Consider the following 22,557-nt stretch of genomic DNA (forward strand, 5'->3'; position numbering starts at 1 on the left):
AATGGAGAAAGATTGTAGTCCAGAAAAAGACATACATACCCAAAAGGGCAAAGGGTTAAAATACAGAGGAGACATTCATCAGCTCACAGAATATGCATGTGCCTCAGTAGCCAGGAGTGCTAAAAGCGAGGAGGGGGACGTGGGCGGCTCTGGAGGGGGAACTGCCCCCGTGGGTGGTGGCATGCCATCGTGGAAGAGACCACTGTATGTTTAGGGCAGGGAGGGCTTAGAGAGTCCCTACGAGGGCTGGAGGGCCCGAAGCTTTTCTTTATGGGACAACAAAGAGGGTTAGATAGCGTCAGGCCTGAATTGTGTCCCCCAGTTCACACGTGGAGGCCCTGACCCCAGCACCCCAGCACATGACTACCTGGAGACGAGGTCTTCACAGGGGTGATGAGGTTACGGTGAAGTCACGAGGTGGGCCCTGACCTTTTGAGGCAGGAGATCGGGACACGCACACACAGAGGGGCGACCCTGTGAGGACACAGGAGAAGACGGCCGTCTGCACGCCAGGAGGGACGCCTCAGGAGGTAGCAGCCCTGCCCCGCCTGGATCTCGAACTCCAGCCTCTGGGACGCGCGGGATACGCGTCTGAGGTTTGAGCCTCCAGAATGTGGGTCCGTGTGACGGCCGATGAGCCATACAGTGAGGGTTCCCCCAACGGCAAATAAAACACTGAAATCCTGAGGATCGGTCCCCGGAGTAGAAGCGGGGGGCCGGGAAGGCAGGCACGAGGCTGCCGGCTCGTCCCCGAGTCCACCTGGGGCCAAGCCCCGTCCGTGCCCCTTCGACGGCATCCTGCCACACCCACTCCTGGGTTTCGCCGAGTGACTCTCACACAGAACTCTGTGAATGTCTCCAAACGGAGAAAAGAGATGTTCTGGGAGCCACAAGCCCCGCATGCGCGACGCTTAGCGTTAGCGATCTCAGGTCAGGCCTGAGAGGGGGCCGTGCGGTTCAGTACCTGACTCGAGCAAACTCGAGCGTTTCCCCGACCGGTGGGCAAGGCCGGGGGTCTTACTGGAGGGGCTCGAACCTTCTCCCTCCGATGAAATCACGGCATTGGAGACACCGTGAGTTCCTTGGCTTCTCTGGGACCAGGGCAGGTGAGCGTGTTCATGCCTCAAAGTTTCGGGCCCAAGAGCAGGTCTGTCCACAGGACACAGAGGCCAGGGCCATCTCTCCGAGCAAGCGCGAGCACCCCCACACAGTGGGCGCTGACTCGGCTGTGGAAAAAATGGAATCTTGCCGATTTGGTGAGTAAAAATAGCGTATCTTTCTCTGGGATCCTTATGACGTCGAAGCTCCTTTTATGCCGTAGGGACGGGCTGTCTGTGTGTGTGTGCCGCTTTTCTCACATAGGGGCCCCTCTCACAGGCTTGGATACATGTCTTCACAGATGTGACGTGAACCCTTGATCGAGCTTGTCGACGACATCGAGTTCAGGTTTATGCGTAATTTTGGCGAGGATGGTTTTGATGCGCCGAAACCATAATTACCATCTTTTCCCTTACTATGTGTGGGGTAGGATCTCATCCCATCCCATCCGTAGGGCAGGAGGCATGGGGTGGGATTCCATTCCATTCTTCCGCACAGTGTAGAACTCTCAAGGTTTCTTGCTTATTTGGAATCAATCAGGAATTATTTTGAGATAATGCAAAGAGTTAGATATCAAAACTTGTTTTTTTCTCTAAATATCTTGGCCATTTCCCCCAACAATGTTTATTGAATAAATAATGCCCCTTAAGACAGGCCCTCTGTACACGACATTGAGTTATTATACTTGTTAGGGTTCGTTTCTTGATCTTTCTTTCTGTCCCTGAGCTAACTCCCCACAATTGTAATCGCTGTACGTTCATGTTTTGTTAGAATAACACAGTATTTGCATGACTTCCCTGACAAACATTTCAAAACTTTTGTTCCTTTTAGATTCTGGTTTGCAGTTTGGGGTAAGGATCCCACTGGAACGTTGACTGGATTGCTCGGATAGATAGGTTAATTTGAAGATTATTAGATATTTATGACGTTGAAAGACTCTGCGGGAATATCCCATATCCATTTACTCAAGTCGTTTTTCAGCGTCCCAGAGTAAGGATTTAAAAATTTTTTCTCCCCATACGTTCTGCAGATTTCTTGCCGAATGAGCAGGAAAGCATCGTGTTTGAGCACCTGTTCGTCTCCAGGGGCTGAGGGAGCCACAGCCAGACATCCGCACCGGCGGCCAGGTCTCCGTCGTGCTGGCCTCACGTGGCCGTGGATGTTGCCTTGCTTCGAGGCGTGGGTCTGGGAGGCCCTGTCTTTGCCCAGGGCGTGTCTGGGGCGGGATCCGGTCATACCTGTCTCTGGCATTTCCAGACGGTAAGTATGGAGGCCCCTGACCCAGTTTCCTGAGAGCCTGCCCTGCAGCGGGTGGTCCCCGGCTCACCCGGGCAGAGGGGGACGCCTTCCGTCCGGGCACTGCCCTCGTAGTGGCCTTGACTTCCAGGGGACGGCGCTGGCATGTCTCACCTGTGGCGCAGGCGCACGGGCCTGTGTTGACCTGGCTCCTCTGGGGAGCACGGGCTGGTGCCGCGCTCACTCGGCGCCCTCTGACCTGGGCGGGGACTCGTTGCGTCGGCTCACGGGGCCCAGGGCACCTCTCTGGAGTCGTCCTAGCAGGACCCAGGTGGCGGGAGCAGGTCAGAGGGTACAGTCCAGTCCCTCGCAGGGTCGTGTCCCTGAAGGGACTCCACGGGTGGCCCCATCCGCCAGACTGCAGTGCCGTGTTCGCTGTGGCCCAGACTTCCGGGGGCCACCTGTCCCCTCCTAGAGCGTTCTCACGCCCCTGGGCCGGGCCGGGAGAGGCTGGGAGGCGGACAAGGTAGGGGCCAGGCCCAGGCTGGAGCGGCTGCCTCGGGGGGTTGGGAGGCACCGGAGCAAGCAAGGTGGGGGAAGCGGGGAGAGGCGAGGGCAGGGGGCAGGAGGGCCGGACAGGAAGCCTCGGGCGGCCCTGACCTAGGCTTCAGCTGCGGGACACCGGGCTGTGGAGGGAAGAGAACAGGATGGGGATACGCCGAGGCTTTGTCCGTCCACTTCGAAATCACGCAAACACAGCTCGCAGCCCGTCCCTCTTGGGGATCACCTTGCCTTCTGCCATCCGGCACCCAAGGCAGCCACGTCCTGCCGTGGTCCCGGGGCCCTCACTTTGACCCCCAGACTCCACGACCCCGCCTGCCCCTCAGCCAGCCCCCCTCGTGGGTGACCCACAGCACGGCCGTGCTCCCCTGCTCTGGGCTCTCTTTTCCCAGCAGATCAGTGAACTGCCCTGTCCCCGCTGCCCTGTCCCCGCTGCCCTGTCCCTGTGAAACCGCACAAGGGCTGGACAACGTGTCTGTCTCATTCCATCTACATGCGTTGTGCCCCCCAAACAGCCTGGCCTGTGTTTGTTGATGGACCGAATGACGCACAGGGAAGGGAGGGTGAGGGGCCCTGCTGTGTGGCCTTGGCCTTATTTCTAAGCCTCTCTGGGCCTCAGGGTCTGAACCCACAGAATGGAGACGGATATTGTGCCCGGGTCACCACGTTACAGGGCGCCCAGCGCAAGCCCGCCCACATGGGCCCCGGAGAGGCTGCCCGTGGTTTTCTGTGCCCTGGTCTTACGCTCCCAGCGCGGCCTGGCGTCGGGGAAGCGTCCACGCACTCACCATCGAGATTGAAGACCGGGGCTTTGTGCAGCCGGAGCTCCCGAACGTACTCCAGGTACTTCTCCAGCCACGTGGGGTCCCCGGGCGTCGTTCTGGCTGGAATCACAGGGTCGGGTGGGGGGGACGCCGAGAGCCCACGGGCCCCGACCTTTCTCAGGGCCCCTCCTCCTACCGTCTGGCTGGTTGCCGCGGTCTAGCCGTGGGCCGCCTCCCCCCTCCGAAAGCAGGTCCACCCTGGGCAGCCCAGGTGCAGCCCCAGCCCCTCGGGGGAGGGTCCCCGGGGGTCCTCCCTTCGCCCCGCAGCCTGCTGCCTGCAGGACCTGGCCGCCCCCTCCCCGCTGCCCACCCCCTGGGCTCTGGCTCTGGTGGGGCCCATCCCCGGGACAGCCCCTCCCCTCCGTCTGGTCTGGAGGACAAGGTGCGCCCCCTCCCCACGAAGCCCACCCTCCACACCCTCCCACCCTTCTCCACATGGCACTTCTACTTTCTGGAGCCTGATGTGACTCAGTGGCTTTTAGGCTCACAGGCTATCTCCCCGGCGAAGACAGGGGAGGGTTCCTGCTCTGGCGCAGTGTCCCCGCTCCCAGGACACAGGCGAAGCGGGCGGGAGATGGGCTGGCTGAATTCCTGAGGGATTGAGCGGTGCGGGCAGGGATGCCCGACCTGAGGGGCGCCCACAGGGGTGCAGCTCTGAGCGGCCAGGGAGCCGCTGGCAGTAAGCACGGGGCCCGGCAGACGCCCCGGGGTCGGGGAGAGCCACCACCTACCCAGCAGCGCCCACAGGCTGGTGACCTCGCCGGCGTCCTCGAGGCGGATGTAAAGAACGAGGTTACTGTAGTCGGTGCCGACGAAGCAGACGTGCATGCTATTGCCTCCCTCCCCTGTGGGAGACCCCGGGCGGTGACAGGTGAGCCCTCTCTCCTCCGCCCCCAGACCCACCCCCGGGGCAGCGCTGGGCACCGGGAGGGCGTCTCCCTCCGGCACGGCGCTTCCCCCGTGACCCTGGTGCAGGGCATCGGGCGTCCCCTGCCCTCGCCTCGCCCAGCACGGCACCCGGGCCGGGGGCCTGGGCCACTCACAGGAGCCTTGGAACTGGCCTTGGAGCCCAGTCGGGTGGACGGTGATGTTGACTCCTTGGCACACGCCCTCTCCTCTGGGGAAAGAGGAGGGAGCATTCCGGGGTCACGGCCTCTCCCTGTCTACTGGCACCGAACGGTGCCGGCTTGGGCTCTGCCCCCGGGGGCATCGGAGGTGCCCTGGCTGAGGTCCCAGGTGTCCACCTGAATCCCTCGGCTATCTGGGTTCCCGAGGGTCACCCAGCAGGGAGGAAGAGGGTGGGCCCCTGAGGTGCCTGGACGGGGCTAGAGGGTAGGAGGGAGGAACCAGGGGCTTCCTGGTCTCTGGAACGGAACCAAAGCCCCCGGGAGGACTTGCACCTGTCTGTCCTTGGCTCGGAGCCTCAGGTCTCTGGGTGGGTGGCCTGGTCCTGGCCGTCCCCAGTCACCTGGGCTCCACGCGAAGACCAAGCCTTTTTGGTCCCCTGCCCCCCGGTCTTCCTTTCTCACCTGGGGTGGGCGGGGGTGGGCTGGGTACCAGCAGACCCTGGGGCCGCACAGGCCAGCGCCGTGGTGTCTGTGGCCCAGCGCAGGCAAGGGCGTGGCTCTCACTGTCGTCAAGGCCACCGGTGCAGAGTGTTGTAAGTGTCTCTGGGTTCAGCACAGCTCGTCACCGCTGTAGATGTTCCTGACCAACTGACCGCGGTGCTGCCCCGGCCCCTCCAGCTCACAAGGCAGGAAGGGACGCCGGCGGCCAAGGACCGGGCCCCGTGTGTGTCTCCCCACGGCCCCTGTCGTAAAGCTTTGGGGCTTCTGAGGTGAAACCTCCTACCTCTCAGGACGGTCTCGAGCCTGCAGCTCGGTGCCCCGTGTCCCTCCGGGTCTAACCCCTGGTCCTTGTCCCCTGGGAGGCCCTTGGGAAGACCACCCCGTGAGGAGCTGCAGGGGCCACGCTTACGTCCAGAACAAGACGAACGTCACATCCTCATCCTGGGTCCAGATGGAATGGAGGCCGAGCTTCAGGGGGTCGGCTGGGGAGACCAGGTGTGCACGGCTAGAGGCCAGCTGGATGGTCAGCCAGCGCCCCTCCACCTGTGGGTGTGCGGGGGGGGTGGTCAGCATGGGGGACAAGTGGCCCGTCCCTGTTGCAAATGCCCTTCCCTGTCAGGCCGCCCTCTGGGTCCCCTGGGCCCCTTCCTGCTGCCTCTCCCTTCCCTGCCCCCTTCAGCTCCTCCCATGTCTGGTCCAGGCTCCGTCCTCTGTTGGCCTGGACCTGGGGAGGGGGGGACTGTCCTGGGGCCACCACCGAGGCCTGGGGTTGCTCCTGCCAGCCAGCACCAGTCACGACCTCCGCGGTGGTGGGCAATGGGCAGGTCCCTTCCCGTCCCAAGGGTGACAGTGCTCAGCTGGGTGCCTGGTGGCCTGGGCAGATGCGGGCCTGGGCTGGGGATGCCCCTGCCCCTCACGTGGCCTCTCTCCTCAGCTCCTGCTGGCGGAGTGCCACCACGAGACAACAGGACCCTCATCCCTGTCCCAGGGCCGAGCTGGGACCCGACCCGGCTCGGTTACCTTCTGGGCATTAAAGCCTGGCTGTACGGGCACCTCTTCTAGCGTCTGCTGGGCACAAGCCAGGCCCAGGCTGAGGGCCAGCAGCAGGAGTGGCCCTCTCTGGGGGACCATGACCGCGGGGCCCAGAGCGGGGAGAGGCCGGGCAGCTCCCATCCCTTCCTTGTATGTGTCCTCCAGAGGCCGCTCATCTGGACAGCTGCCCTGGCCAGTCCTGCCGTCTGGCCCGGGCCCCTGAGCACCCAGAATGCCTCCCACAGGAGGACGTGGCCTCCCGACACCCACCTGTGTCTGAAGGGCGTGAAGGGTGTCATCTGACCTGGGGGGCGTGTGCTGTCAGAGCAGTTTACCTACATTGCTGGCTTCCTGGAGGCGTCAGCTCACCCCAACTCGTCTCCCTCCTCCTGGCCTGTGCTCCCCTGGGGGCTCCCACCTCCCATTCCTCCCTCCTCCCGGCCTGTGCTCCCCCTGGGGCTCCCACCCCCCAGTCCTCCCTCCTCCCAGCCTGTGTTTCCCCTGGAGGCTTCCATCCCCCAGTCCTCCCTCCTCCCGGCCTGTGCTCCCCCTGGGGCTCCCACCCCCCAGTCCTCCCTCCTCCCAGCCTGTGTTTCCCCTGGAGGCTTCCATCCCCCAGTCCTCCCTCCTCCTGGCCTGTGTTCCCCCTGGGGGCTCCCACCTCCCAGTCCTCCCTCCTCCCGGCCTGTGCTCCCCCTGGGGGCTCCCGCCTCCCAGTCCTCCCTCCTCCTGGCCTGTGCTCCCACTGGGGGCTCCCACCTCCCATTCCTCCCTCCTCCTGGTCTGTGTTCCCTCTAGGGGCTCCCACCCCCCAGTCCTCCCTCCTCCCGGCCTGTGCTCCCCCTGGAGGCTTCCATCCCCCAGTCCTCCTTCCTCCTGGCCTGTGCTCCCACTGGGGGCTCCCACCTCCCATTCCTCCCTCCTCCTGGTTGTGCTCCCCCTAGGGGCTCCCACCCCTCAGTCCTCCCTCCTCCCGGCCTGTGCTCCCACTGGGGGCTCCCACCCCCACAGTCCTCCCTCCTCCCGGCCTGTCCTCCCCCTGGAGGCTTCCATCCCCCAGTCCTCCTTCCTCCTGGCCTGTGCTCCCACTGGGGGCTCCCACCTCCCATTCCTCCCTCCTCCTGGTCTGTGCTCCCTCTGGGGGCTCCCACTCACCAGTCCCCCCTCCTCCTGGCCTGTGCTCCCCTGGGGGCTCCCATCCTCCGGTCCTCCCTCCTCCCGGCCTGTGCTCCCCCTGGGGGCTCCCACCCCCCAGTCCTCCCTCCTCACCTCCCACTGTCCCAGGGGGTGTGGTGGGGAGTGACAGCTGGAAGTCACATAATCCCTGAGGACAGCGATCAGCACGCCTGCCAGAAACCAGTTCCGGGCGACGTTGTTCCTATTCATGACGAGCATGTCTCGTACCCAGCACCCCCTCTCCAGCCCCATGGCCACTCGGACCAGGCCGCCCACCCCCCTCTCCCGGGACCCTCTGAGCTGCACGACCCGGCTGGCTGGATGCTGTCCGATGGCCACCCCCCTCAGTCTAGTCCACAATGTGGGGTTCTTTCATGCCCTCCCCGCTTTTTCTAAGAAGAAAGCAGCCTTTCAGGGAGCTGTGCCTGCTGGAGTCAGGCCCTATGTGGGTCACGGCCGGCGCGAAAACCGGTCGGCCTGGGTTTCCCAGGTGGGGCTGCGGGATCCCCTCCCATCCGCCCTCTGAGAGCAGAGGCCACGCAGACGGGCACCCCCATCCCGGGGCTGTGAGGGGATGCCCCAGGAGCGGCAGGAAAGCCGGGGGACCCGTCAACCCTGGGCTTTCTGGGGCCACGGCCGGGCTGAGCCAGGTGGCTGGTGGGGCAGGGGATGTGATGTTTTGGCTGTAGTTTTCCAGGGGTCTGATGTCAGATACAGCACGTGGGTGGGAACTCCTTCCGTAACTTGGGGTCCCATCCTTGGATCCGGTCCTGGTCTCCACCCCCAGGTGGCATTGAGTTGTTTCGGGGGTTAGGACCTCCCAGTCACACGGGAGGGCCAGAGTCCCGCTCCCAGAAATCGTCCTGGAATGCGACCCCCCCCGAAGGGGGCGCAGGGGTCCGGGGGAGAGCCGTGGTCCGGGCGGCTGGGGGGCGGGTGTAAGGCCTGCGGGGAGCACGTCCCAGGCTGAGCTGGACCCCAGGGCCCGGAGCCAGGCCGACAGAAGCAGCCTCGGAGCGTCTGACCTCGTGACAGAGCCAAAGACGGGCTTTACCACTGAGCCCCAGACCCCAAAGGCGGGAAGCTTCTGGAGCCGGACGAGGGCCTGAAGGACAGCGATTGTGTACATCGGAAGGAGAAACAGGAGAACGGCCCAGAAACCCTGACCATGAAGGGGCTGGCGCAGCTGCGGGCCACAGCCTGTCACCGAGCGGGCCTCCGGCACACTCCAGGCAGCCGCGGGCACAGGGAGATGGAGACTGTGAGGTTGACAGACTTGTGGAACTTAGTTCCCGTCTGGGGGCTCCACACAGAGCCACACAAGTGACAGGTCACATGCTGCCCGTCCGTCGGAAAGGGTGGGCCGCCAAGCTGTGCGCTGGGGGTGGGGCTGGATGAAGGGAGGAGGGAACAGTTTCCGGTGGGTGGAACAGCATGGGTGAGACCCCTGAGGCAGGCAGGGGACGGCCGACTGAGTGAGGAGAGGTCCGAGCGGCGTGGGAACGCGGACGTTTGCTGAAGGTGCGGATGCTCCGTGAGGTCACCGAGGCCAGGTCACAGGAGCCCCTGGACCACGTGCATAATGTGGATTTTGTCTGCGTGGTGGCGGCTGGTGGAGGGACACAAGCGGGGTGACATTCTGGCGATGTTCCTGGGCTGTGAGGCTGTGGGGGTCGCCCACTCTCTCCAAGGCCAGGCTGGCGGGGAGGGGGAGGTGAGCTCGGACTCCGCCCCGAGGCTGCCCTTTCCTGTGGCCACCTCCTCTCTTGCCCTGGGAGCCGCAGGACTGTCAACCCCCCACCCCGTGGACAGGCCTGCTGCTCTTATCATCATGGATGCCCACCTGTGTCTGACGGGGGAGGTGCTGCCCGGCCCTGCCTTTCTGGGGCCCGCCATCACCCACAGACACAGCGAGACCACCAGCTCCTGACCACAGAGAGGTCACTCGTGCCTTCACCAAAGGAGTGTCCCCGTGGGCAACCCCGGGTGGGCCCTGGGATCTCAGGTGGTAGCCCACAGCTCCTCTGGGCCTTCCTCTGCCCTGGGAGGGGTCTAGGGTGTGCATCCTGGGGTGGGGCTTTGGGACAGGACGGCCGTGCTGGACAGGACGGCAGGCACCTGGGCAGGTGATTCTGTGCTCACACACGATGGTCACTGTGCACGCCTGGCCTTGGTGGCCCCGGGACCATCACGGCCATGTCGGAGGCTAACCCAGAAAGCCCTGGTTGGCTTAAACGCGTGGCTGACGCATCCTGGCAGACTGGAGATCAAGCCCACGCTGTGGGAGCCACCAAAGGAGTCTAATGAGAGTGATAGTCCAAAGTGGCTGCTTACGGGAGGGTTTGAGGGTGGCCTAGAGTTTCCCGAGTTAAGGTGCCGCAGGACGTTTGAGCCACTCGGGTAGAGTGTCCCGCCAGTCTCTGTACAGCTCGGCCCAGGGTGTGTTTACGCACTAAGAGGGCTCGGGTGCCACCAAGTGGCCATCCTGGGGACATCACTGCCCGTCCCCATGGAGCCACCAGTATCTTTTCCTTCTGTGGGAGCAAGTCTCTGCATTTGAGTTCAATCTTCCCGATTTCGAAGTGAGGAAACCCACGAGATGTCTCGCTTAGCAGTGAGCTGACACTTTCCCCTTGGGTTTGAAACTACTCATTCTGTGCGCGCCTCAGCTCCAGTCCTGCCGATGCTTCTGGTAAGTCACTGATTTCCTTCTTGCGTTAGGGTAACAGAGAGGGCGAGGCATCCCTCTGCGGTGACACCAGATCGTGAAACCCTGGAGGCCGATCCGTCATCAGTGTGGCTGGTGACTCCACCCGTGAGGTCCCGGAGCCACATGCCCCCTGAGGCCCCGGAAGACACAGCCCTGAGCTGCTCCTGAGCTTGGCGCTTAAGGCGGGGAACAGACTTCAACTTTTTAAAAGATAGGGACGGGCCACGGAAAGGACCACAACAGGGCTGTCTATGGGAGTGTGGGTCGTGGGGACTGGTGTTCTGTGATGTGGAAAACCTTAAATTTCCTCACTGCGTCCAGCCCCTGGACAAGTCCCTGGGACAGGCAGAGTCACCGCCCTCTGGGAGCCCAGCTGCCTCGATGATGACACTTCGCTAAGGGCAAAAGGCGACCTTAGCTTGACCTCATCCCGACCTCCGGGATCCTGTAAGTGTCCTTTATCGCGTAAGAATCCCTTCGGAAACGTCCTTCACCTCTACCCCCCAAGACATAAGGTAACAATCAGACTCCAAGCGTAAAGTCCCCTGATACACATCTGAAAGGTCTCATGACTGAGGGTTTGCTAAACGGTAATACGGTAATACGTGACCTTTTCCCAACAATAGTGAGCCCTCTCGGGGCCCTGGAAACCTTGCTCCCAAATCCCTTGGAGGCCTGTGCTGTCCCCAGCCCCCTCCCGACTTGGCGGGGGGTAAGCAGTCGCTTCTCACAGCTCTTCCTGCCCCCGGACCTGTCCCCGTGCTTTAATAAAGCACCAAAGATGTCTCAAGAATTCTTTCATGAGACTTTTTGTCGCACAGGGTTTCGCGACTGTTTGCTCTGAACCCCAATATCTCCACGTCCTACTGGAGTGGAACAGGTGTCCCGTGGTCACAGCTCCCCACCCAACCCCCGACCAGGCAGCTCAGCTGAAGGGTTTCTAAGGGAGCAGCTGACGATTAGGCGGAAAGTGGGCAGTAGCAGAATCTCCAAGGTGCCCCCCGGCTAGTCGAGCAGAGCTGGGCTGTGATTTAGAGGGAAAAAAGGCTCCTTCCTAGGAGGAACCTGTGGAGAATGAGACAAGCAGAGGCCACTGTGTGCTGGGAGCCTTGCCTGGGCTTGATCACAAATTAGGAAGGGTTTAGCATGGTTTTAGGGATGCTCCACTCTGGATTTTAAAAACTGGAGTTCTAAAATATCTCCAGACAGCAAGGTCAGTTGGGTGTATTTGTGCGAATCTATTTCTGGGTTCTTTGCTCTGTTCTACTGATCTGTGGGTCTGTGCCTCTGCAAATACCACAGTCTTGATTGTTTGAGTTGTATCATAAGATTTAAAATTTGACAGACTGTTTCCATTTTATTATTTTTTCTAAGTTATTTTAGATACTCTAGTACTTTGCCTTCCCATATGTATCTTAGAATAATCTTAACTATGTCTACAAAACACCCTCCTAGGATTTTGATAGGAATGGTACTAAAAAACATATATCAACTTGGGCGCCTGGGTGGCGCAGTCGGTTAAGCGTCCGACTTCAGCCAGGTCACGATCTCGCGGTCCGTGAGTTCGAGCCCCGCGTCGGGCTCTGGGCTGATGGCTCGGAGCCTGGAGCCTGTTTCCGGTTCTGTGTCTCCCTCTCTCTCTGCCCCTCCCCCGTTCATGCTCTGTCTCTCTCTGTCCCAAAAATAAATAATAAACGTTGAAAAAAAAATTAAAAAAAAAAAAATATCAACTTGAGGAGAATTGACGTCTCTGCTATGTTGAGCCTTTCAACTCATAAACACAGTAAGTCTGCTTATTTGGATCTTCCTTGGTTTCCTTTAGCAAGATTGCATAGTCTCCAACATACAGATTCTGTATATGTCTCATTAGATTTACATTGAAGTGTTCCACTTTTTTGGGAGTGATTATAAACGGTGTGCTATATATATATATATATATATATAATTTTTTTTGAGAGAGAGACAGACAGACCATGAGCAGGGTAGAAGGGCAGAGGTGGGGAGAGAGAAAGAATCTTAAGCAAGCTCCATGCTTAGCGTGGAGCCCGACTCAGGACTCCATCTCATGACCCTGGGATCATGACCTGAGGCGAAATCAAGAGTCAGACGCTCAACCAACTGAGCCACCCAGGCGCCTACAAATGGTGCTGGTTTTTTATTTCCGTGTCCATATGTGCATTGCTAGTATGTAGAAATGTAATTGATTTTTGTATGTTTATCTTGTATCCTGCCACATTGGTGATCTCATTAATTCTAGGAGATTTTGGTTTTGTTTTCGTTGATTCCTTAAGATTTTCTACATAAATAATTGTGTCATCTGCAAATAGAGATACTTTCGTTTCTTCCTTTAAGATCTGTATGTCTTTTATTACCTTTTCTTGACTTCTTGCCCTGGCTAGAGCTTCCTGCGCTCTGATGAGTAAGAGAGTTGGGAGCAGGTGTCCTTGCCACGTTCCTGAGTATTCACCATCCATTCATCATTGATGAGAGTCTTCATCATTGCCCGGTAAGTACCACGTTTCTAAGTTTTATGTAGATGCCTTGATCAAGTTGAAGAAGCTCCCTCTATTCCTACGTTTCTGAGTTTTTAAAAAAAATCGTGAAGGAATGCCGAATTTTGTCAGATGCTTTTTCTACATTGATTGATGTGACCATATAATTTTTCCTTGTTAGCCTACTAATACAGAGGGTTACACTGATTGGTTTTCAAGTGCTGAAGGAGCCCTGCATCCCTGGCATAAATCCCACTTTGTTATGGTGTATAATTCTTTTTTTTACCTTGCTGAATTCCATTTGTTAATATTTTGTTAAGAATTGCATCTATATTGATAAGAAACATTAGGCTGTAGTTTTCCTTTTTTAAAAAAAATCTTTGTGGGCTTTTGGTATCAGAGTAATATCAGCTTCATAAAATGAACTGGAAAATGTTCTGTCCTCTTTTATTTTCTGCAAGAGGTTTTGTGGCATTCACACAAATTCTTTACAAATTTAGTGTCATTCTCCTGTGAAATCACCTGGACCTGGAAATGTCTCTTTGTGGAATTTTAAAATCAGGAATTCAATTTTCTCAATAGGTGTAGGGCTATTCAAATTATCTAGCTCATATTGGATGAGCTGTGGTAGTTTGTATTTTTTTTAATTTTATTTTATTTTTTATTCTTTAAAATTTACATCCAAATTAGTTAGCATATAGTGCAACAGTGATTTCAGGAGTAGATTCCTTAGTGCCCCTGACCCATTTAGCCCATCCCCCCTCCCACAACCCCTCCCGTAACCCTCAGTTTGTTCTCCATATTTATGAGTCTTTTGTTTTGTCCCCCTCCCTGTTTTTGTATGATTTTTGCTTCCCTTCCCTTATACTCATCTGTTTCGTCTCTTAAAGTCCTCATATGAGTGAAGTCATATGATTTTTGTCTTTCTCTAATTTCACTTAGCACATACCCTCTAGTTCCTCCCATGTAGTTGCAAATGACAAGATTTCATTCTTTTTGATTGCCAAGTGATACTCCATTATATCTATATACCACATCTTCTTTACCCATTCATCCATCGATGGACATTTGGGCTCTTTCCAGACTTTGGCTATTGTCGATAATGCTGCTATAAACATGGGGGTGCATGTGTCCCTTCGAAACAGCACACCTGTATCCCTTGGGTAAATACCTAGTAGGGCAATTTCTGGGTCGTAGGGTAGTTCTATTTTTAGTTTTTTGAGGAACCTCCAGACTGTTTTCCAGAGCGGCTGCCCCAGCTTGCATTCCCGGGTAGTCTGTATTTTTCAAGGAACTGGTCCATTGCATCTAGGTTGTCAAATGTATGTATACAGAAGCATTCATAGTATTGCCTTATTACCCTTTGATTCCTGCAGTGGCTGTGATGATATCCCTTCTTTCATTCCTGAGTTAAAATTTGTATCTTCTCTCCTTCGCGCTTTGTCAGTCATGCTAGATGTTTCCTTGCCAGTGTTTATGCTTTTCCTTTCTTATGATTGTCTTACTGCGCTAAGACATTCAGCATGATGTTGAAGAGGAAAACGGGCAGAGGCCGACCTTACTTTGCTGTCAATCTTAGGGGGAAGCAGTTAGTCTCTCACCATTAAGAATGATGTCAGCTGCTTACTTTTTTTTTTGTTTTGTCTGTTTTGTTTCATTTTGTTTTGTTAATGATCAGTTTAGGGATGTTAAGGGTTGCATTTTTGGCTTCCTCGTTGAGTGACTTCTGGCCAATGGGTGGGGGAGGGGGGGAGGGGGTGCCGGGTGGGATGTGTGTGCCTTTCAGGGTGGAGCATTGAACAACGGTTTGAGGCCCTGTGTCTGTGTTTTCCCTGTAGCGTGGTGACCAGCAACCTCCTGGAGGTGGCTGTTTGATCACCTAGATCCTTGAGTGGCCCTGAGGTGCAATATCCCTGCTAACCTGTGACGGGAATTGCACGTAAACAATCAATAAATCTGATGTTTTTAGCCACTGAGATTTTAAGTTCATTTGTTAATGCAGCATAAACCAGCTTCTGTTGAATGACTCTCTTGATATGTGAGAACTTTGCCTCATGAAAGGGTATGATATTTTTGAAATATGTATATATATATTTTAATGTTTATTTATTTTTGGGACAAAGAGAGAAAGCACGGGCAGGTGAGGGGCAGAGAGAGAGGGAGACACAGAAGCGGAAGCAGCTCCAGGCTCCGAGCTGTCAGCACAGAGCCCTACACGGGGCTCAAACTCACGAACCGAGAGATCATGACCTAAGCTGAAGTCGGACGCTCAACCGACTGAGCCCCCCAGGCGTCCCGAAATATATTTAAAAAAATCAATTAAAAGTGCTTATATGCACATGTCACCCTTAATCTCTCAGCCAGTGAGTTTTTGATATTTCCTAATATGGAAATGTCCTTCACTGTCTGGGTTAAATCATGATGTATTGAATTCATTGTTGGATTCAGCCTGCTAATAAATTATTCAGACATTTGTCTTTGTTGCAAAAGGATGGTTGTCCTCTCCTTTCTTCTCTTGTGCCCTCGTCCCCCAGCTCTGTTATAGGAGAATCCAGCAATTTCCCACCCATCTGTGTCTACACCCTGGAACGACTGCGTGATCCAGGAACCATCTGATGGCAGGGTGCTGGTTCTCACCCAAGATCTGGAACTGTTTCTTATTTTCTATAGTTATTGTTCTTTTAAAGTTTTCTTGGTAAAAATTAAACATAGACATGTCATGCAACCCAGAAATTCCACTTGTGGGTACTTATCTGAAGAAAATGAAAACACTAATTCCAAAAGATACACGTACCCCACGATCACGGCAGCACCATTTACGATGGCCAAGATACGGCAGCCGCCCAAATGTCCTCCATAGACGAACGGATGAAGAAGATGGGTGTGTATGCAATGGAATATTACGTAGCCATAAAAAAGAGTGAAATCTTGCCACTCGTGACAACGTGGATGGACCTAGAGTGTATTATGATAACTGAAAGACAGAGAAAGACAAGCACCATTTGATTTCACTCATATGTGGAATCTAAAAAACAAAACAAATGAAGAAACAAACCGCGAAGCAAAACACGAAGTCATAAATACAGAGAACAAACTGGTGGTTCCCAGAGAGGGGGAGGCGGGAGGGGGTTGGGCAGAAGAGGGGAAGGGGGTTGAGCTGTGCCAACTTCCGGTTATAAAATAAATAAGTCACGGGGTGGGAAGTACAGGTAATACAGCCCATAATCCTGTAACAACCCTGTGCCGTGACAGGTGGTGAGCATTCTGTAGGGTACAGCTGCTGAATCACGACAGTGAACCCCTGAACCTAATAGCATTATGTCAACTGTTCCTCAATTAAACATTTTTTACAAATTTTGTTCAAGTTTTCCTTTTAGCCAATATTGGTAATCGATCTTTTTTTAGAAATGTTCCGTTCCATCTATATTTTAAAAACTTAAGGGGCGCCTGGGTGGCTCAGTTGGTTAAGCGTCCCGACTTTGGCTCAGTTCGTGATCTCGCGGTTCGTGGGTTCGAGCCCCGCGTCAGGCTCTGGGCTGACAGCTCGGAGCCGGGAGCCTGCTTTGGATTCTGTGTCTCCCTCTCTCTGACCCTCCCCTGTTCACTCTGTGTCTCTCTCTGTCTCAAAAATAAACATTAAAAAAAATAATAAATAAATGAAAACTTAATATCACACATAAATTGTCATGTACATATAACATATATATATAACTGGGCACATATATAAACATGTGTATATATTGTTATATGTAAACTTTGTTATTTGAAAATCCCTGTTTCTGTGGCTCTGTACGTTAAAGTCAGTGGAAAACAAGTTTCTTTCCACCTCTGCTGCCTTCGCCCAGACCGCGACCCGGGGGAAATCTCTGTCGTATCATCCAGGGCAGAGCCACGCACTCACAGGCACATGACGCTTGAAGCCCCAGGACTTCCCGGTGGTAGCGATCGTGCTCAAGTTCCTGGAAGACGACCTGGAGGGTCACGGGCCGCATTTTGCAGAGAGCGTGAAATTGGATCGGAAAGTAACTTACTGACGGTTTTCTGTCAATATTTACTAGGTGACGTGACCAAGTTTTCATTTCTTGTCGTTTGTGGAGTTTGGGTGATGCCCCACTGTATGAACTGGCAGGCTGCCCCTGTGCCCTCTTGTCTCCTTCTTCAGGTTGAAAAGAGCCCCCCATCATGTGTGCTGGTCCCCAAACGTGATGGGCTGTTCAGGTGCAGAAGCCCGAACCCCGCCCCGGCCTGCGCCGCACCCCCCGCCATCCCCACTCATCCCCAGACACACAGGGCCAGGAAAGACCCAGGCAGACTGTTCCCTGCTTTATTTCTTTATTGCTGGAGGGGAGGGGCTCAGAGCAGGAGACCCCAGGTTGGCTCCCCGCCAGGAGCCTAGGGGCTGGACGAACAGGTCCGGCAGGCCCGGTCCCTCCTGAGTCCCCCGACGGGGCTGGAAGGGGTGTCATCCTCTCTGGGCCCTGAAACGGACCAGGGCTCCCCTGTGATTCCTGGGGAGCCTGTCGGACCCTCGCCGGCCCCTCCCAGCCTGGGGGTGAGGGACGGCCTCTCCACCTCAGGCTGAGTGCTGGCCACCCCACGCCCTTGCCCAGAAGAGCCCATGGGGACGTCCGCGTGGGGGCTCGACCGGGACACAGGAACGACATCCCACAAAGGCCATTCGAGAGAGTGGACACACAGCCAGCCCGGCCCCCGCGGTCAGCAGGAGAGACGCCGGGTTCCGGCCATTCCCGCAGAGGGTCCAGGGCCCGACGGAGTGGAGCTGGGGGTCCCCCGGGACGCCCCCAACCCGTGCACATGCCCAGGACGTGGGGGCAGGGCTGCTACGTTACCCCAGGAGGCGGGTCGGGCAAGAGCTCACCTACCTAGACGCGGCACTGCTCTGCGGGAAGAGAGAGAGCGGGGAGGGGGGGAGAGGTCACAGGTCGCCAGGGCAGCCCTGGGCCCAGAGGAGTGGGAGGGGGACCCCGCCCCAGGGGCTCTGCACCCCTTCCCCCGGGGCCCCGGGGAATGGGGGCCACCGTGGGAGACGGACGCGCCCCGGGCTCATGGCTGTCCGACGGGTGAGCCGCACGCAGGGTGAGAGCAGGGACGCGGGGTGTGGAGGCGGTCACCTGCCACCTGGGTCGGGTCAAAGAAGAGGCGGACGTGCACGGGCAGAGTCTGGAGGGCTCTGTCGAATTTCTCCATGACCTCGTTGTCGGCCTTCAGGGTCCTGGCTGTGGGGGGCGGTGGGTCAGTCCCTGGGCCGCGGGGCTTTGACGGCCTCGGGGAGCCCCGTCCAGGGAGCCAGAGCAGGAAGGACACACTGGCGTCCTGAGGTCAGCCCCCGGGTTGGCCTCCGGGGCTCAGCCCCCCTGCCCTCCAGGGTCCCCGCCCCGCCCTCCCAAGATGGCGCCTGGGGCCCTGCGGGGACACGAGGCCGGGACCCACGTCCCCGGGCGGCTGGGGCTCGCCCGCAGGGCCGATGTGCCGGCCAAGAACGCGTCTCTAACCGCACACCAAGCGCTTCATTCGGGCAAAGCGGCCGCGTCTCAGCCCCCTGCTACCAGATCTTAGCGGCTTGCGTTCCGTTCAGAACGTGCTTTTGTGGAGCATCACCCCCAAGCAAAGCTTCCACTTAGCAGTCATCCTCGGGCCGAGGCAGGAACACGAAGCCCAGCCCCTCGGCCTGGATCCTGGATCCCCGGTTCCCGAGGCAATGTCAGGGGACTCGGCCCCCACCGGGGGTCCTCAGCCGCCCCCGCCCCACGCAGGGCGACCCCGGGCCTGCTCAGTGACGTACTCAGGCACTGGCACGCGAGGTTCTGCCCGGGGGCGTCGGTGTTCTCCAGGCACAAGAACAGGTAGTTCTCGTAGTCGGTGTCCAGCACGAGGAGCTCGTTCTCATCCAGATCTGGGGAGAGAGAGTCCCGGGTCTTCCCTCCTAGCAGGAGGGAGAGCATGGGTCTCCTCAGGGCGGCCCCATGGCAAGGCCGGGGTGGGGAGCTTCTCCCGCACCCCCTACAGGGCACAGGGGGCTGCGAGGCCCTGGCTGTTAACTGCGGACCCCCCGCCAGAAACGCTGTGCCTCCTGCTAGATGGGCTCACTCAGCACTCAACCCCGGACCCCCCACCCCCGTGTTCTGGGACCCAGAGAGGTTAAGAAGTGGGGTTCCACACTGATCTTGAATGAATGGGGCACCTCGGAGAAGAGGGGCGGAGCCGTGGGATGCATGGAAACGGGGGGTGGGGGTGAGTATGGGCCGGAGGTGACGGTGGCCCTCGGGGGCCGTGGGGACTGCCAGCTGCACAGCTCGGTGCCACACCCCCACCCACGCGGCTCTGAGCTGGAGCCCCCGGGGCCGGTCGGCAGCCGTCGCACGAAGCCAGGCTGGAGGGCTGGCCTAGGGGGGGCAAAGTGGGACGCAGCCCAGGCTGCCCGGTGGGGACGGCCGTGGAGGAAGCGGCCCCTCCCACGGGGCCTTCTCATTCTGGACCTGGTGAGGAATGCGGGAGCGAGCACGGGAGGGAATGACCCAACGGGGGTCTGGGAGTGCAGGAACCAGGGGGCAGGCCGGGCGTCATGGGGCACCCTGACCCGTGGGAAGCAGGAGATGTCCTGGCGCAGGCGGCCTGGGAGGCGGTGCAGAGGACGGCCGGGTGCGGGTGCCCCCCAGGCCCGGCCCACAGACAGCGAGCTGGGTCTCATGGCCGTGGGGGTCAGAGAGGCCCAGCAGGGACCTGCCCACGGCCCTGAAGGCGGGAAGGGCAGTGAGAGCTGGCACTGAGGACCGTGTCGCTCTTGTCAGCACCCTGGGGCCGGAGCACGGACCCCGCCATGCTGCCCGGGAGCCGCCAGCGGGGGTGTCCGGGGTGGCCCGGGGGCCCGGCACTTACAGCTGATCTTGAACTCAGCAGGGAGCTCGGTTTTTTCTGCCCAGACCTTCTTCTGCACACACCTGCCGTGCTCCCTGAAAGAAGGCCGTGTCTGCGGGCCGCCTGCACAGACCTTCCCGTGACAGAGCTGAGCTGCGGGTGGGGAGCAGAAGCCCGGCTCTGGGAGGCCTGGGCGGCACTCGGCAGGTGACCCGGTGGGACAGGGCCACCCCATGAGAGGGCGGAGGGAGCCAGAGGGAGCGGGGGTGGGAGCGCCCTCGCCCCAGCAGTCAGCAGACAATTGTGGGGTTTGTGTCCTCCTCTCTGCCCCCCACACTGACCCCGCTCTCTCCCGTACCCCCACAACCTCTCCAGGGCGGACAGGGCTCGTGGCAGGAACCGCCCAGGCCCCCAGGGCCCCAGCCCCCAGCTGACCGGCCGGCCTCCACGCGGGCCTCTCTGCGCACTGCCCTGCGGCCTCCCTGTGTGGTCGGCCCGTCGGCCCGGAGCCCTGGGTGGGGCCTCCGAGGCCACCGGGAACCACCCCCACGGAGCCAGCTCCCGTCAGGACCCTGCCCGCCCGCCCGCCCGCCCGCCCTGGGCCCAGGCCCTCGCTGGCCCCCAGCCCGGGGGCCTCGGTCACCCACCATTTGCGCAGAATGATCTCCAGGTTGTCCCGGGGCGTGGGTCTCAGCTCCTGGACGTACACTCTCAGAGGGGCGGTCTCCGAGTCCAGGAGGGAGATGTCGCTGGCCGCCATGGCCATGGAGTGCCACGTCCCAGCCACCTGGGGAGGGGGCCTGAGCTGCCATCGGGGGCGGGGAGGCGGCCCCGGCCCCACAGCGGGCTCTCCCTCCCACCCCGGCCCGGGGCCCGGTCTAAGTGCGGTGGCAGCCAGTGAGCTCTGGGCGACCCCTCCGCCACCGACCAGACGCCCCTCTGGGAGCCCCCACACTTGAAATGACATCTTAGGTTCCCAGGTGGCCTTAAAGGACAGGTTGTGCAAGTTCTGTGGAACCATCTGGACCTTGGGCAAGCGAGGGAAAGCCGCCCTGGGGGAGGGGAGCAGGTAGGGGGGTGTCCCAGCGTCCTGGCTTCCATCCGTGCCCTTCAGATGGCCAAGGCTCCGCCCCCCGCCCACCCTGCAGCTCACCGCCCCCTCCCCCAGCCGTCCTCAGACCTTCTGCAGGTCTAGGCCGTCCATGGTCAGGGGGATGGTGGCGGCCTGGAGGCCACACACGAGGGCCAGGCCCAGGGCGAGCGGGAGGCACTTCATGGCTGTGGCTCGGGTGGCGCTGAGCTCCCGGGACTGAGGAAGGCCAGGCCGCGGGCTCGGGCCCTTATACGGGGGCCGGGGGCCTGTGAGCCATGTGGTTCCCCGAATCCCCCGTGGCTCATCCCCAGGCCCTCAGGGGGCTTCCTCCACCCGCACAATGGGAGGTCTTCTTCTCACGGAGCGAGCGAGAACGGGACGGTCCCTGTGTCCCTGGACGGTTCCTGGTAGGCCCCCGAGGGGGCAGGGTCCGGGGTGTGGGTCCAGGCTGGTCGCCAGTATCGGGAACACTTCCTGGGTCACGATCTTTGAGAACAACAGGTCAGAGTCAGCACTGGGGACAGTTGTGTCCTGGAGGGTGTGCCCCGGAGCCCAGCCAATGGCCGGAGGGCCCCACGCCAGCCCCAGGGTCCGGGACATTGTGACTGCGGGTGGCTGTCTGTCCCACACGAGGAACAGACATCACCCCTTCACCCCGTCTCCTCCTGCAGGCGCCCACCACCTCCCGGTGCCCCCACGTGCCCGGCGGGTCAAGGCCTCCCAGGTCTTTCTCCTTCAGATTCATTCTCTCTCCTGGGGCATCAGCGACTCCACGACCCACGGCCACGACCTTGGGAGGATGGGTTCTCCTCCCAGTCGCCCCACCGCTTGCAGGAAGGGGAAGGTGCCGCGGGTTCAGGTGGGGTCCGAGGACGGGCCTGGCCAGCAGTGGGCGTTCTGCCGAGTCACAGGAGTGGTCGGGGACCACGGTGATCGGCAAGGTCACCCAGCCCGCGGGCTAGGTCCTTCTCAGGGTGGGGCGCCCGTGGGGGCAGCACGAGGGGCATCCATGGGTACGTGCCATCAGGAAGCCCACGGGTCTGCCAGGCCGCAGCTCTGAAATCGCCCGAAGCACTTCCTGTGGCCCCTCGTGCCCGGGAGCTCCAGGTGTGCGGGCGCGGAGGGGAGTCGAGCGGTTACAGAAGAACGTGTCCCGCTGATCAGGTTGCAAACCAGCACCCACAGGGGGACGCGTGAGCCCCGTGCGCTGAGCCAAGGGGGTGAAAGGCCACCGCCTGACGTTCAGACGGTCAACCTGCCCGTCCCCGGGAGGCGGGCATCGGGATGGAGGAGGAGCGCGGAGGGAGACAGCCACCTGCCCTGTGCCCTCTCCCGATGGGGCATCTGGAGGGCGCCTCCCCCACAGGTGGGGGCCATCCGGGTGACCCACAGGCAGCAGCAGCACCTCGGGTGGAGGCCCAGGGCTCTGCTCTCTTTCCTGGAAAGGCCACATGTCACTGCATGTCACTGTGCCAGGAAAGAGCCCACCCCGCAGAGAGATGGCAGGTCCCGGGCCACGGGGCTCCGGTTCTAAGGGCGGGAAAGGCGGTGGCTCAGGCCGTCAGGGCGGTGTGGCCCTCTTGTGGCAGCTCGTGCAGACCTGCCTCTCGGTGTCCACGATCCTCCCTGGCAGGTGGCCGGGTTCAGTGTGGCTGCCGCTCCCGGGGGAGGCTCTGACCCCGGACGTGGGGGTATCTGTTGAAACTCTGAGGAGTGGCCTTGAAGCCAGGCGGGGTGGGGTGGACATTCTTGCTGCCTGTCGGTGGAGGATCTGGAACGGTCCGGATGAGGTGGGTGTCCAGCAGCACCTCTGTGGGGCGTGCGCCAGGCACCGTGACCCTTCCGGGCCCTCCCCACGCCGTCCCCGCAGTCCCCGTGACAGCCTCCGGGG

At 59.4% G+C, this 22,557-nt stretch overlaps 2 protein-coding genes and 1 long non-coding RNA gene across 3 annotated transcripts; 1 reads left to right on the top strand and 2 right to left on the bottom strand.

The window, feature by feature from the left end:
- Positions 1-3,001: 3,001 nt before the first annotated feature.
- LOC125160078 (beta-lactoglobulin) lies at positions 3,002-6,418 on the bottom strand. Its single transcript, XM_047848642.1, has 6 exons — positions 6,308-6,418; positions 5,697-5,830; positions 4,763-4,836; positions 4,451-4,564; positions 3,593-3,779; positions 3,002-3,020 (listed from the first exon to the last, which is right to left on the bottom strand). The coding sequence occupies exons 1-6, from the start codon at positions 6,416-6,418 to the stop codon at positions 3,002-3,004; spliced, it is 639 nt and encodes a 212-aa protein (XP_047704598.1).
- A 3,238-nt stretch (positions 6,419-9,656) lies between these two features.
- LOC125160080 (uncharacterized) lies at positions 9,657-15,312 on the top strand. The gene is made up of 3 exons (XR_007150121.1): positions 9,657-10,652; positions 12,605-12,711; positions 15,232-15,312. It is a non-coding gene; the product is annotated as an uncharacterized LOC125160080 (long non-coding RNA).
- Positions 15,313-17,016: 1,704 nt separating this feature from the next.
- Positions 17,017-20,849, bottom strand: LOC125160075 (beta-lactoglobulin-3). The gene is made up of 7 exons (XM_047848638.1): positions 20,754-20,849; positions 20,221-20,360; positions 19,595-19,668; positions 18,501-18,611; positions 17,830-17,934; positions 17,581-17,597; positions 17,017-17,175 (listed from the first exon to the last, which is right to left on the bottom strand). Exons 1-6 carry the CDS (start codon positions 20,847-20,849, stop codon positions 17,581-17,583), a joined length of 543 nt encoding a protein of 180 aa, XP_047704594.1. The 3' UTR covers positions 17,017-17,175.
- Between the last annotated feature and the right edge of the window lie 1,708 nt (positions 20,850-22,557).

This window comes from Prionailurus viverrinus, unplaced genomic scaffold, assembly GCF_022837055.1.
Source record: "Prionailurus viverrinus isolate Anna unplaced genomic scaffold, UM_Priviv_1.0 scaffold_93, whole genome shotgun sequence".
NCBI classification, from domain to species: domain Eukaryota; kingdom Metazoa; phylum Chordata; class Mammalia; order Carnivora; family Felidae; genus Prionailurus; species Prionailurus viverrinus.

Excerpts from the sequence above, each read along its gene's own strand:
- LOC125160075 (XM_047848638.1), bottom strand. The coding sequence starts at position 20,849 with ATGAAGTGCCTCCCGCTCGCCCTGGGCCTGGCCCTCGTGTGTGGCCTC. Across the intron at positions 19,669-20,220 it reads GAGATCATTCTGCGCAAATG|GGAGCACGGCAGGTGTGTGC; the intron begins GTGGGTGACCGA and ends GCCTTCTTTCAG. Across the intron at positions 18,612-19,594 it reads TGCTGAGTTCAAGATCAGCT|ATCTGGATGAGAACGAGCTC; the intron begins GTAAGTGCCGGG and ends CTCTCTCCCCAG.
- LOC125160078 (XM_047848642.1), bottom strand. The coding sequence starts at position 6,418 with ATGGTCCCCCAGAGAGGGCCACTCCTGCTGCTGGCCCTCAGCCTGGGC. Across the intron at positions 4,565-4,762 it reads AGGCCAGTTCCAAGGCTCCT|GGGAGGGAGGCAATAGCATG; the intron begins GTGAGTGGCCCA and ends GGTCTCCCACAG. Across the intron at positions 3,780-4,450 it reads CAGCCTGTGGGCGCTGCTGG|CCAGAACGACGCCCGGGGAC; the intron begins GTAGGTGGTGGC and ends CTGTGATTCCAG.